The 12,967-nt window shown below is 48.7% G+C and overlaps 1 protein-coding gene across 2 annotated transcripts; it reads right to left on the reverse strand.

The window, feature by feature from the left end:
• Positions 1 to 6,784: 6,784 nt before the first annotated feature.
• Positions 6,785 to 10,061, reverse strand: LOC123121419 (probable endo-1,3(4)-beta-glucanase ARB_01444). 2 transcript variants are annotated; one of them, XM_044541387.1, is made up of 3 exons: positions 9,727 to 10,061; positions 7,113 to 9,522; positions 6,785 to 7,036 (listed from the first exon to the last, which is right to left on the reverse strand). In XM_044541387.1, the coding sequence occupies exons 2-3, from the start codon at positions 9,250 to 9,252 to the stop codon at positions 6,894 to 6,896; spliced, it is 2,283 nt and encodes a 760-aa protein (XP_044397322.1). In that variant the 5' UTR covers positions 9,253 to 9,522; positions 9,727 to 10,061; the 3' UTR covers positions 6,785 to 6,893. The 2 variants fall into 2 exon arrangements, with proteins under 2 accessions (XP_044397322.1, XP_044397323.1); XM_044541388.1 differs by having other exon boundaries at positions 6,785 to 9,522; positions 9,727 to 10,054.
• Between the last annotated feature and the right edge of the window lie 2,906 nt (positions 10,062 to 12,967).

Here is a 12,967-nt window from a genome sequence, read left to right on the forward strand (position 1 = left end):
AGCTCAAGAATGACAAGAAACCTTTGCCCCGATATAAACGAACAATATGGGGAAAGTGTCGCAATTGAGACCAGAAAAGGATGCTTCCTTAGCTGTTACTTCTGCTATAGATCTCCGACTAGTCTCTGATGCGGTTATTCTCATAGTTTTTATGGAATCAAATCAGGCATCATACTGGACGGTCACTAGTCGAGCATCTGGTGCTTACCAATCTCAGCGAAACACTGCAAGCACAAGTCCTGATTTCGTGTGCTGGTGTGATGAAATGTACAGTAGCTTTCATCGTATGCGTACTTACATGTGTTCGACTCAAACACCTAATGCTCCGCTAATACCAAGTCCAACTATAACCCTGTTACACAGACGCCAATTTTCCTTTTTCTTTCCCATGAAAAGCGATTGCTTCCCGTCTCTCACCTGTGGAAGAACTTGTGCCAAGGAAAGATTTCTCGGACTCTTTTTCCAAAGAAAATAAAAAAGGCAACACAGAACAAAGCGAGCGGTAGCCCTGAATCCCTGATGTACATGTGTGTGTTGAGATGTAGCTCTCAACTCGTTTTCAGCAAATATGCCCTTACTCGCTCGTGACATGCTTCACATGGGGCATAAGAGAATAGTGTAACAATTTGTTGCTCAAGAACACTCCTGAATAGACCTTTTGGTCTTTATATTCCTCAGGCCAAATTCAGAGCAACAGGTGCCATGACCTCGGCCAACCACTTGTTCCATGCAGATTTGCAGCAGCACAGGTGACATTGTGGTCAATTCTAATCTGAAAAAGATAAGCTTCTTTTTCTCCTGCAGTGATTTCTCAGTGAGTGAGCCTTGCTTTTTGTAGCAGGGCACTCAACACCTGTGCAGGAGGAAGGGTCTGCGTTGCCATATACGGGAAGTGATCTGGCTTTAATCTGTGAAGTTGTCTGGCGCATGATCTGTTAGTTAAGATAGGGTTTGGACTTTGGACACGTCGAGATGTGTGACAATTAGCCCATTATTTAAACCTATCTTTGCACTGTGTCATGGAGTTTTTCTTTTCTTTCAGTGGCCAACTTAGACTTGTCTCCCTCGCCTTTCTCGGCTTAGCTGAATGGCCTGTATTTCAGAATGTGATGCTCACCAATCTGAAGGAAATACTGCACTTCCAAGCGTACAAAATTTCCTTTTCATCTTTCCTCTGAAAAACCGCCGTGGCTTCATGTCTCTCAGTAGCTCTTGGTAAAGCTTGTGCCAGAAACAAGCTCCCAGATTCTTATCAACAGGATTACAGAACAAGGTGAGTCACAGCCATGATGTCTAGTAGGTGCTTATGAAATGCAGCTTTCAAACTAGTATTCTTCACATAGCATAACGGATAGTCTATTATATAGTCTGATATTGGTCAGGAAAGCTCCTGAATTGACTTTTTAATCTTATACTTACTGCTCAGGCCAAATTCAGAGTGCCAAATGCAATGCTCCTGCCCAACCACTTGCCGCTTGCAGATTGCACCGGCGATGCTGTGGTCAGCTTTTTTTAGAGACACGGAAAACAAGCTGCATAGATGCACATACACGCATGCCTCCACGCGCACGTAACATCAAGTTGCGGAGCTTAAAAATGGTCGAAGTCACCAGAGACGCCTCGCTATGTCAACGGATACGTCATCCCCGGCGAAATCAGGAATTTGCCCTGGTGAGACAAGCGTGACACCAATTGGTTTGATTCTGTCCAGGCAGTGTCCTGGTTTCTACCTCTCTGCTTTTCTTGCCATGGTTTCTTACCGATTAGGCATGCTGATCTGATAGGGCACCGGAGGAAGCATTGCTCGGCACGTATGCAGGAGGAAATGTTGTCATATACAGGAGGCGATCTGACTTTGTGAAGTTGTGTGATGCATGATCAGATAAGAGCTCAGACATCGTGAGATGTGTGACAGTTATCTCATTACTTAAGTCTATCCTTGCACTGTGCTCTTATTTTCTTAGAGCAACTAGCAGATTCCCTAAAACCTGCCTCCCTTAAAAAACTGCCATTACAAAGAAAATTGGGTTAAATCCACGCGTGCACTCTAAAAACAGTCCTACAGGCTTTGCATTTAGATGTGTATGTACAATGTGTTTATGGTGTGTTAAGCATGCTTTCCCAAAAGCAATCATGGTGGCATTTTAGAAAAAAAAAAGAGAATAATAGAATCAAGTCTATGAACAGGCAACAACACTCCTTCAGAAATTAGACAGGAGCACCTGCACTCTGTTCGCGGTATTCGTAGTTGATTATAGGAGTTTAAGTGCTTGTCCACAACGGTATGGTTCATTGCTTCCAGTCACAGGGGAAATAGAAGAGATAAAACTATAAGAGCAATGCTACACCTAGGTAAAGTTATGTACAGATTTTACGTAAGAGTCAACGTGTAGGAGTGGGATTGGATGGAAGGGTGTGGGAGGGGCCCACACGGGTGAAAATCAGGGGGGGCATAGAATTTGTTAGGCAGGTTACGTAGCTCTTCGTGCGTTGCTTTCGTAGGTGTAGGATTATTGAAACTATAAAGGCTACAGTTTTAGGAATTTGACTTTGCACACCTTCTCTGCAGCCTTTGAAAAAAAATAAAGGCCGTTGTAAAGGAGATTTAAAGGTGGGCCGGGTCCAACGTGGTGGGCTGTCCGGACACCCTCATTGCCTCCCCACATATGGGCTAGATTTGGGGTTCACGAACAGCCCGGACATATGGGGACGATTTGAAGGGTCCGAATGGAGATGCTTCTCTCTCTCTCTCTCATATGTCCGGGCACTGTCCGGGCTGTCCGCCTGGACATATGTAGGAACGGTATGGATCGTCCGGTTGGAGATGCTCAACCTTCAGAAATTAGATGGCAGAGTTTCCGGCCGTCGGCCTGTGTCCTGTGCAGGTTTGATCACTTATCACTACTGCCCGCCTCGTGCCCTTGCTCTATACAGGCTTTCACTTAGTTTTCTCCTCAGATTGCACTTGTTCCATGGTAGCGAATCTGTCGTCCTCGGCTCCTCGCTCTCCTAGATAGCCAACCGTTGTTCTGTCTTCCTTATGAAACAGAAGATAACCGGTAGTCCGGCGGTACCTTGCTCTGTTTATTTCCAGCCGTCAGGTAGTTAGGGTGTCCTAAGTCCTGATAATGTTTAGCTGAACCATTTTTAAATGCAGAAGGGTAGTGCGACAGGGTGATCCTCTCTCCCCATTAGTTTTTGTCATTGCCTCAGATTTCCTACAACCTTTGGTCAATAATGAAATGCAGACTGCCCAATTGGAAAAACCTCTGATCGGAAGATCATGCCCTGCTTCCCTGTTATCCAATATGTTGATGACACCCTTGTCGTCATGAAAGCCTTCGACAGACTGTTATCCATCCTAAAGGATTTACTAGACTCATATGCTGCTGCCCTCCAGGTTAACTTCCATGAATCATTTTTGGTGCCCATCAATGTTAGCAATGAGCGGATCCAGATCTTCACTGATACCTTGCATTGTCAGCTAGTTGTTTCCCCTTTACATTCCATGGATTACCCCTTAGTCTGGCAAACCAAGAATGGGGCACTTTTTGCCATTGATTGAGATAGGCCAACAGAGATTAAGTGTATGTGCTGATTTCTGGGATATGAGGGCAGATTACAAATGGCTAATGATATCCTCTCATCTTTGACAACTTTTGTCATGAGTTGCATCAAACTTTACAAAAGAACTTCGGATGAATATGACAAATATAGAAGGCACTGGTTCCGGTGGAGGAAGGGTCTGGAAAAGAAAAACCCACCCTTGGCTGCTTGGGAGCTAGTGTGTACACCAAAAGATCAAGGGAGGTTAGGTATTTGGAATCTGCAGACTCAAAATGATGCTATGTTGATGAAAAACATATATAAGTTCCTTAATAGGTAGGATATCCCATGGGTGAAGTTAGTTTGGGAATCTTACTGTCAACCTGGTCATCCACCAGCTCAAACTGCTGATTGCCCCTTTTGGTGGAGAGTTTGTCTTAAGCTTCTGCCCAAATTCAAGGAACTTGCTATTTGCGAGGCTCATGATGGAAATACAGTACGTACTCTTTTGGAAAAACAAATGGCAAAGGAATACACTGCAAGCAACCTGGCCTTATTTGTTCTCCTTTGCCCTTAAGGAAAACTCCTCAGTCCAGCAAATTATGCAGCAAGATTTGACCCCTGATCTGTTCCATTTACCTTTATCTCAGGAAGCTTTCCAGGAATTCGCTTTCCTGGAACAGCTGAAGGAAGGGTCACAGAGGACCCTGATATCTGAAGGCTCTGGAATTCTTGCTGTCAAAAGAAACACAAGGTCTTTTTTCGGTTGCTCATCAACAACAGATTTAACACAAGGGAGATGGTATTACATAGGAAAATCTTCTTCTTGCCTGATTACTCTTGTGTGCTTTGTGGAAGTTTTGCTACTTAGACTAGTGACCATCCATTTTTCCAGTGTCCTTTTGCAGTTGCTTGTTGGAAATACTTATGCCCAGATTGGAACCAAATTCAAGGCCCTGTTCAGGATCAGATTCACACTTTGAGAACATCTCTGCACCTTCCATTTGCAATGGAACTAATAGTGCTTGCTTCCTGGGCTATTTTACTGTGCTTTTTATGAAAATTTGTAAACATACAGTAGGGAGAAATCCCTTCTGGTTCCCTAAAAAAAAACTGTTTGGCTGAACCTAGGTTTCTTGCCGCCAGACATCTGTTCAAACGAAAACAAAAGGTTATTCACAAGGTGTTCAGGAAAAAAAGCTGCCTAGATCATCCTACCCAGTAAAGCTTCCGAGTGTGTGCAACCATATATACACACTGCGTTCCAAGATTGTCAAACCATCATGGACATAAAGTGATCAAGCTCAGCGCCACCGCCACCACCAGCAGCGGCGACATATTGCGGAGGTGTTTTTTGACATGAGGGTTTTTTTCTTAGTAAAAGGGTTTGCTCCAGTCTCCATTATCAGCAAAAGAGACGGGCGCCAATGGCTACCCAGACGCTTCAGCACAAGCCCTTCAAAGACACGCCAATGAAGAGTCATAACCAGGCACTGTACACGAGCAGCACCGCCAAGTTTCGGCATACAGCAAGCACAAACAACAGGGCACACCTACAGCAGATTCTTCCGATGCTCGTGCTTCAGTCAGGAGATGTTTTTAATTTTCAGTCAAGCGCAAACGACCAAGACAACAGCGAATTCAGTTGTTGATCGCTCAAATGGAAAGAAAAGCACAACAGGAACAGGGTAGAAGCAATAACAATGGCGATCAAAAGTTGAAACGACTAATGCCCGGCAAAGATTGTCTGCGCCATGAATCTGCATACAACTCAAGTCAATCCTTTTGCAAAGACTGATCGATGCCCTAATGATAGTCGGTATACGTTTCAAAATTCGAGTAGGCAAGTCAAAAAAAAATACACTACATAGTTCCAATCTATATAATCCGTAGGTTGATCCTTTAAGTTCAAACTTCTGAGCATCTAAAATTGTAAGTAGAGGAACTCTGGATTTCGAAAATAAATTATGAGGTTCAGATTTTGGAATCTGTTTCATGAAATTTATCATCTCCCATAATTCAAAACTTTGCGTGTGATCAGGACATGGTGGCTCTGTTTTTGAGTCGCCGACTAATCGCCGATTAGTCGCCGACTAATCGCCAAGTCGTCGCGGCATGGCTGGCTCGCGCAGGCGACTTGACTCAGGGAGCAAGTCGCGCGACTCGCGTGGCTCGCCGGCGACTTGGGGCGATTAGTCGCACGACTCGCTGGCTCGCGTGGCTTGCTGCTGCTGTATATGTGATCATGTGGGGGCTGGGGAAGGAGGAGGACCGAAGGAAAGAGAGCGCAGGGTGGGCTCTATATGTGCTCTGCTTAGATGTAGTATATGAAAGAGAGTGCAGGGTGGGCTCTATATGTGCTCTGCTTAGATGTAGTATATTTTCTCTGTTGTATATGTGCTCTTCTGCTGCTGTAAGTCTATGTGCTCTGCTGCTCTATGTACTGTTGTGCCATGGCGACTTGGGGCGACTAATCAAGCCAAGTCGCTGACTCAAGCCAGCAAGTCACTAGCCGCAGCCTCGGCGACTTGGCTTGACTCAGCGACTCAAAAACCTTGCATGGTGGCAGCAGCAATGGAAGATGTCAGAGAAGGTAAAGGATGGAGTAAGAAGGAAGGTCGAGGGAGAAGATATCAGCATTTTGCCATGGAATATTCATAATGGCATCTACTCCCTCCGTTCCAAATTACTTGTCGTGGTTTTAGTTCAAACAAGTAATTTGGAACGGAGGGAGTAAATGATTTCTCACGTTTTAGAATGGAGCCCACCCTTCTAAGTTTAGTCATCTAAATCAATGGCTTGATTTTATTTATACAATCAACGTCCACGGGTAGTAAAATGTACCACAAAAGGCATGGGATTTTGACGATCAATGGAGCTGAAGTGGCATTTATCCAATTAACTCTTTTGAACACATGATTTTTTATCTTCTGTAACCAGCAATGTTGGTACTAACTCCTACCTAACTGTGGTATGCAACAGGAGGCCTTCCCGTTTTACTTTTCGTTTGGAGGAGTATATTCAGTTAAAGTCAGAACATATCAGCAGTGGCTTGTTTTGTTTATCGGTTGCATCGCGTGACCAACAAAACAACAACATATTGTGTGCTGTTGAACAATTATACGTGATATCCCAGTTGTCTGATGTGGAATCAGTCTATTATACCTGCGGCAACAGGGTAAACATAGATTGCACACAGCAGTAAACTGAAACTTTTGAACACAATGTAACCTCCTGATGAATTGACTGACACCAACTTGATTTATTCAAATATAAGAAGAGCACTATAACATCGTGAATTTGTGATGTACTGATGTTTAAAGTACAATGAACAACCACTCTGTATCTTACACCGAACCAGCAACACTCACAATCTGAAACCCGGGCATTTTCACTTGCAGGTACACATGACATACCTGCAGAGCATTCCACCTCCCCAGCAACTTGTACTCAGCGCCATCAATGGCCGTACTGGCGGTACCAGCAGCACCTGCCGGATCCGACAACTGTGTTGTCAACATTGCCGCGGCTATGGAGCCACCACAGAAGGTTTGTCAGTGTGTTACCGTCGTCGTGTGATGCCAGTGCCCTGGTCTTGGCCAATGCCGACTCCTTGTCGTAGACCCCCTCCAGCGCGTACACGAAGCCCTTCCACCCTTCTCCGACACCGTCCCTCGCCAAGGCCGGCGTGGTCCAGCTCACCAGGTCCTTGACGAACCCGGCGTCCGGGAAGAGGGCCTCGCTGATCGGCAGGAGCGGCAGAAGCTGGATCCCCAGCCTGCATTCCTTCCACTCCGGTGGCGCGAACCAGAGCCCACTGTCCCTCTTGTTCGCCCACAGGACGCCGACAACGCGGTTGTTGCTGCTGAAGTCATCCTCGTAGATCCCTTCCCCTTCCCGGACATGCCACCATGTCTGCGCTGCCAGCATCTCAAACGCGGTAAGCGTCGCGCCGACAGAGACGAGGTGTGTGTCCCCATAGCTCAGTCCAAGGAGCGCAGCAGAGTAGTAAGCGTTAACAGCCTCGCTCGTGCTCTCCTGGTTGCGCCCATCGCCAAACTCCGTCAGTCCTCCGGCCCAGGAATGCAGCTTCCAGAGATCGAAAGTCCTCAGCCTGGTGTAGCTCGCACCGCACTTGCGGGACAATGTCATGAAATCGGCAACCATGGAGTAGGCCTGAGACATGAACTTCCTTCCCCAGGATGGATCGATCTTGGCAAGCACAGCAATGGCATACAGGAAGTAGCCCAAATGGTAGTGGTGATCGTTGTAGATCCCGAAGCCAAAGTCTGCGCCGGAGTCCTGCAGCCCCTGCTTGGTGACAAGGCCGCCCCATTTGGGATCATACAGGAAACCATTCCCCTGGAAGCTGCCGTCCAGCCACGGCGTGACGGTGGCCTTCAAGAACCGATGCACCGCGGGGATGACGTCGGGGCACCCGACCTCCTCGGCGATCAGCGCCAGCCTCGCCGCCCTGGCAATGGCCTTGCCGTAGAAGTAGGAGGAGGTGGTCGTGATGGGGCTGGAAGCAAGGCTGTCAACGTCCTTGCGCAGCGCGGCCACGACCTCGTCGACACCGTCGTCGTTGACGCCCCGGGTGGAATGCCATGTTGGGGACAACGGGTCGGTCTTGAGAACCCAGGAGTCTCCGACGACGCCGACAAGGTCCCCGTCAATGCTCCGGTACTTGAAGTCGTCGAGCACCCGAACAGAGCAGTCCTCGGAGAGCAGCCGGAGGTGGAGCGGGTTGGCGAGCATGAGCAGATCCCCCCACCCCTGCTTGCGCCATGTGTAGTCGATGCAGAAGGGCCTGTTCAGCGCCGCCTCCCCGGCCGTCGGGTAGCAGCGGCTGTACTGGTCGAGGACCGTCTCCATGGCGGCGTCCGGCAGGTAGGCGATCCGGATGACGCCGGAGAACCCCGGCGCCGCGAGCTGCGTGACGCTGAACTGAGACAGGCCGATCGGCGCGGAGGCGTAGAGGAGGAAGGTCTGGCCGCTGTTCATCCGGAGGCGCCACTTGGTGCGCGCGTCGTCGCAGGGCGCGGCCTCGAGGAAGGCGTGGACGGAGGCGACGGAGACGTCGACGGGGCCGGCGGCCTCGGCGGTGGCGACGGTGACGAAGGGGCAGCCGCGGACGAGGAAGGCGCGGAGCGACGGGGAGAAGTCGAGGGTGACGGAGAGGTCGTCGAAGGCGACGACGCGGTGCGGCTGGGCGGCGGCGGCGGCGGCGGCGGCGTCGGACGGGGACGAGACGGTGAGGTCGGCGGCGAAGGTCTGGATGTCGAAGGTCGGGGAGTGGCTGCGCGCCGGGTAACAGACGGTGAGGCCGGCCGCGGCGGAGCGGACGGAGTAGGGGTGGATGTACTCGGGCTGGTCGCCGTTCTTGAGCGTGAAGTTCTGGAAGAAGCAGTTGGTGGGGAGCGGCGCGGAGAGGAGGCCCGGCGCGAAGAAGCGGGCCGGGTCGGGCAGCACCGTGGACGCCGCCTGCGGGAAGACGTGGCCGCCCGGGGCCGGCGGCGCGGGGCGGCGCCCGTGCGGCGGCATGGCGGGCTGCGGCGGGGGCGGGATAGGGTGAGAGGAATGCGGCGGCGGTGGGGGAGGTGGTGGAGGCGGCGGGGTGGGCTTGGGCTTGGCGAGGTTGAAAGGGGGTTTGGAGGCGACGAGGCGGGAGAAGGTGTGGCCCAGCTTCTTCTTCCACCTCCGCATCGCCGAGTCCGTCCTCCTTTTATATACAGATCTCGACTTTGGCTTGATCTGATCCGTCGAATGAAATGGTTTCAGGGGTATTTTCCAGGCTGTTTTTTTTTTGTGAAACTAAATTTTTTCGGGGGTTTTGACCGGGCTGGTGTGGACACAAATTAGGTTTTTTTTTTTCCTCATTTCATTTTTTTTGTGCATAGAAGAAGACTTTAGGTTGGGCTCTGGCGTCTCGTGTCTGGCGTCCGGAGCGCGTCCGTCCGGCGTCCACGTCCCTTCCTGCGCGTAGACAAACATGAACGTGAGATTGACCCGACACCGACCGCGGTGGGATGATTAACGGCCAAGGCATGCATAGGAAGAAGAAGAAAACGCGGCATGAACATGGGGCAGATATTGCAAGGAAAGAAAGATATTTCCTTAACCAATTGGCATTGCTTCTCCAAAACGCCAAAAACAACACACCTAAATGCACGTACGTACCTTGTTATTATCCGAACCTGGACGCCCACCTACTTTGACATGAGATGGTTTGATTTGACGACGGGCTCACTAGATGGAAGTTGATGTGATGATGGAGTAGTTGCGTTTCCGCACATGAATAAATCCCCAAGTGTGCTATGCTATTATTATCAGCCTCGCAACTTGCAAGGATTGGCACGGGGCAGGTGATTGATTGAGTTGAGTTGTGTTGAGGAGCGCGAGAAGCAAGCATTTGTCCCACCCGGCTAGCAACCCGCCGGGAAGGTTCACCGCATCACCGAAACGTGTTTCCTTCCGGAGAGAGAAGCTTGGGAGAGCAAGGAACCAAATGAATCATGGCGATGGCCCCCTCCCCTCGGCATCGCTTCTTCTTGCTTGCAAAGCCAAGCCAGGCCAGGGCCGTTGGTGTTCGTTACTTCCTCGTTGCAACTTGACAAAAGCTTGTCTTGGTTGGACGCGACAGCAAGGAACACGTAAACTGCATCGTGTCGAGCGGAGCAAGATCAATGGTGGGGTTGCTCCATCCTATCTTCACAGGGAAAGAAAGAAAGAAAGAGATGTGTTCCTGTAGTAGTTGTCATCAGGAAACCCAGACCTATCTAGCAAGCAAAGTAACCTAAAACCATCCTAGAAATGACATGACGTGCATTCCTAACGTGACACACACGAGCCGTGATATACTGCAGATCGGTGTCGCCATCATGGAGTTGTCCAACCAAACATGGACCCAGAGCACCAACCCTCACATGACCAGAGTTGTGCTTTTATGGAAGCCTCCCTTCGTTTTACACGACTATTACCATCAACTCCCCCCACATGGGAGAAAACACGCTCAAAGATAAGATACGAAAACCTGGCACCGCCAATATGCTTTGTGCTACTGTCAGCATGGCAAGTCTCCATACATTGACCGGGTTAATTAGAAGTCCAAGATAGCGTCAAAAGTTCAACGGAACAAACTTAGACAAATTTTGAAGACAGCCAAGAGCAGGAGCGCAAACATTGCCCAAACCGACTGCTCGACTGCAACATGTACAGATCAGCCGCTGCGGCAGCTCAGAGGAGCAAACTTCTTCCAATCTACCCACCACCTTGAGCAGCGGCGCACTGTGACAGGATACACAGCATCAGTAATTCAACCATGTATGTATTTGAACAACACAAAGGACATTTGACACAAAGGATACTATTATTGAAAGCTTGGATCTGAGGGAGATAGAGCTTTCTGGTAGAAAGTTTACCTGGGCTAACTCTTTGCCCAACCCGACTTACGAAAAGCTTGATCGCGTTCTTGCGAGTGTGGAGTGGGAACAGAAGTTCCCGCTTGTGACGGTTCAAGCTCTTTCACGGGGTTTTTCCGATCATACACCCCTGTTCGTTGACTCGGGGGAGCCGAACCACGTGGGAAACAAAAACTCCTTTTCTTTTGAGATGGCCTGGTTCGAACGTGAAGGATTCCTAGACCTCATCGCTAGGGAATGGGCGAAGGGTGTTGGAGGTAGGACCGCGGTTGAGCGTTGGCAAAATAAGATTAGGAGTTTGAGAAGCTTCTTACGGGGTTGGGCTAAGCACCTCAGTGGGGTGTATAAGATTGAGAAGGACAGGCTCCTCTCTCTTATACAGAATCTGGACGTTAAGGCAGAATCCACGATTTTGATGCCTGCTGAGCTCCAGGTTAAAACTGAAGCAGAGAAGAGGTTGAAAGAACTTCTCCGCGAAGAAGAGTTGAAGTGGGCTTTGCGAGCTAAGGTTCGCAAAGTGGTCCAAGGGGACGCGAATGCTCAATTCTTTCATCTGATTGCTAATGGTAAGCACAGAAAGAAGAGAATATTCCAACTTGAACAAGATGAGGGCACTATTGTAGGACAGGACAACCTAAAAACATATATAACCGAGTATTATAGGCAGTTATTTGGACCTCCGGAGGATAATTGTGTATCTCTCGATGAGTCCAGAACTGAGGATGTGCCTCAACTTTCGACTGCTGATAATGATATTCTGGTTGCCCCGTTTTTGGAGAAGGAGGTGTTTGATGCTATAGCACAGTTGAAAATAATAAGGCTCCCGGACCGGATGGATTTCCGGTGGAGTTCTACAAGAAGTGCTGGCATATTATTAAGGGGGATTTGCTACCTATGTTTCATGATCTGTTCTCTGGACAGCTTCAATTATTTCACTTGAATTTTGGAACTATCACACTGCTTCCTAAGAAGACGGATGCTGTGAGAATTGAGCAGTTCAGGCCAATCTGCCTTCTCAATGTTAGTTTTAAAATATTCACCAAGGTCGGGACTAATAGGCTCACACAGATTGCGTATTCTGTGGTGCAGCACTCCCAAACTGCTTTCATGCCGGACAGAAACATCCTTGAAGGGGTGGTCGTCCTTCATGAAACGCTCCATGAAATCCATTCCAAGAAGTTAGATGGTGTCATTTTTAAGGTGGATTTCGAGAAAGCGTACGATAAGGTCAAATGGCCATTTCTCCAACAGGCATTGCGTATGAAAGGTTTTGATGAAGCCTGGCGACGCCAGGTCGAATCATTTACGCAAAAGGGAGTGTGGGAATTAAAGTGAATGACGATATTGGTCATTACTTCCAGACACATAAAGGCCTAAGACAAGGAGATCCGATGTCCCCTATCCTGTTTAACATTGTGGTTGATATGTTAGCCATCTTGATAGGAAGGGCTAAGGAGAATGGTCAAGTGGGTGGCTTGGTACCTCATCTGGTTGATGGAGGTGTATCCATCCTTCAGTACGCTGATGATACAATCATCTTTATGGAGCATGACCTGGCCAAGGCGAGAAATATGAAGCTGGTGTTATGCCTTTTCGAACAATTGACCGGGTTAAAGATTAACTTTCATAAGAGCGAGCTGTTCTGCTTTGGTAGAGCCAAAGACGAACAGGAGGCTTATAGGCAATTGTTTGGGTGCGACTTGGGGGATTTACCTTTCTCTTACCTAGGTATTCCAATCCACCATCAAAAGCTGACCAATAGAGAATGGAAGTGCATCGAAGACCGGTTTGAGAAGAAACTGAGTTGCTGGAAGGGCAAGCTCATGTCATATGGAGGCCGATTAATTTTGATTAATTCGGTGCTCACGAGTATGCCTATGTTTCTCTTATCATTCTTTCAAGTCCCAGTTGGTGTTAGGAAAAGACTGGACTTCTATCGATCGCGTTTCTTTTGGCAGGGTGATGAGCTAAAAAGAAAGTACAGACTTGCAAAATGGGAT

This window comes from Triticum aestivum, chromosome 5D (genome assembly GCF_018294505.1).
Source record: "Triticum aestivum cultivar Chinese Spring chromosome 5D, IWGSC CS RefSeq v2.1, whole genome shotgun sequence".
Taxonomy (NCBI): Eukaryota; Viridiplantae; Streptophyta; class Magnoliopsida; order Poales; family Poaceae; genus Triticum; species Triticum aestivum.

What these genes read in the sequence shown, in the direction of transcription:
- LOC123121419 (XM_044541387.1), bottom strand. Translation starts at nt 9,252, where the DNA reads ATGCGGAGGTGGAAGAAGAAGCTGGGCCACACCTTCTCCCGCCTCGTC. An exon ending in ACTGGCATCACACGACGACG is followed by an intron (nt 7,037 to 7,112) that starts GTAACACACTGA and finishes CGGATCCGGCAG; the next exon opens with GTGCTGCTGGTACCGCCAGT.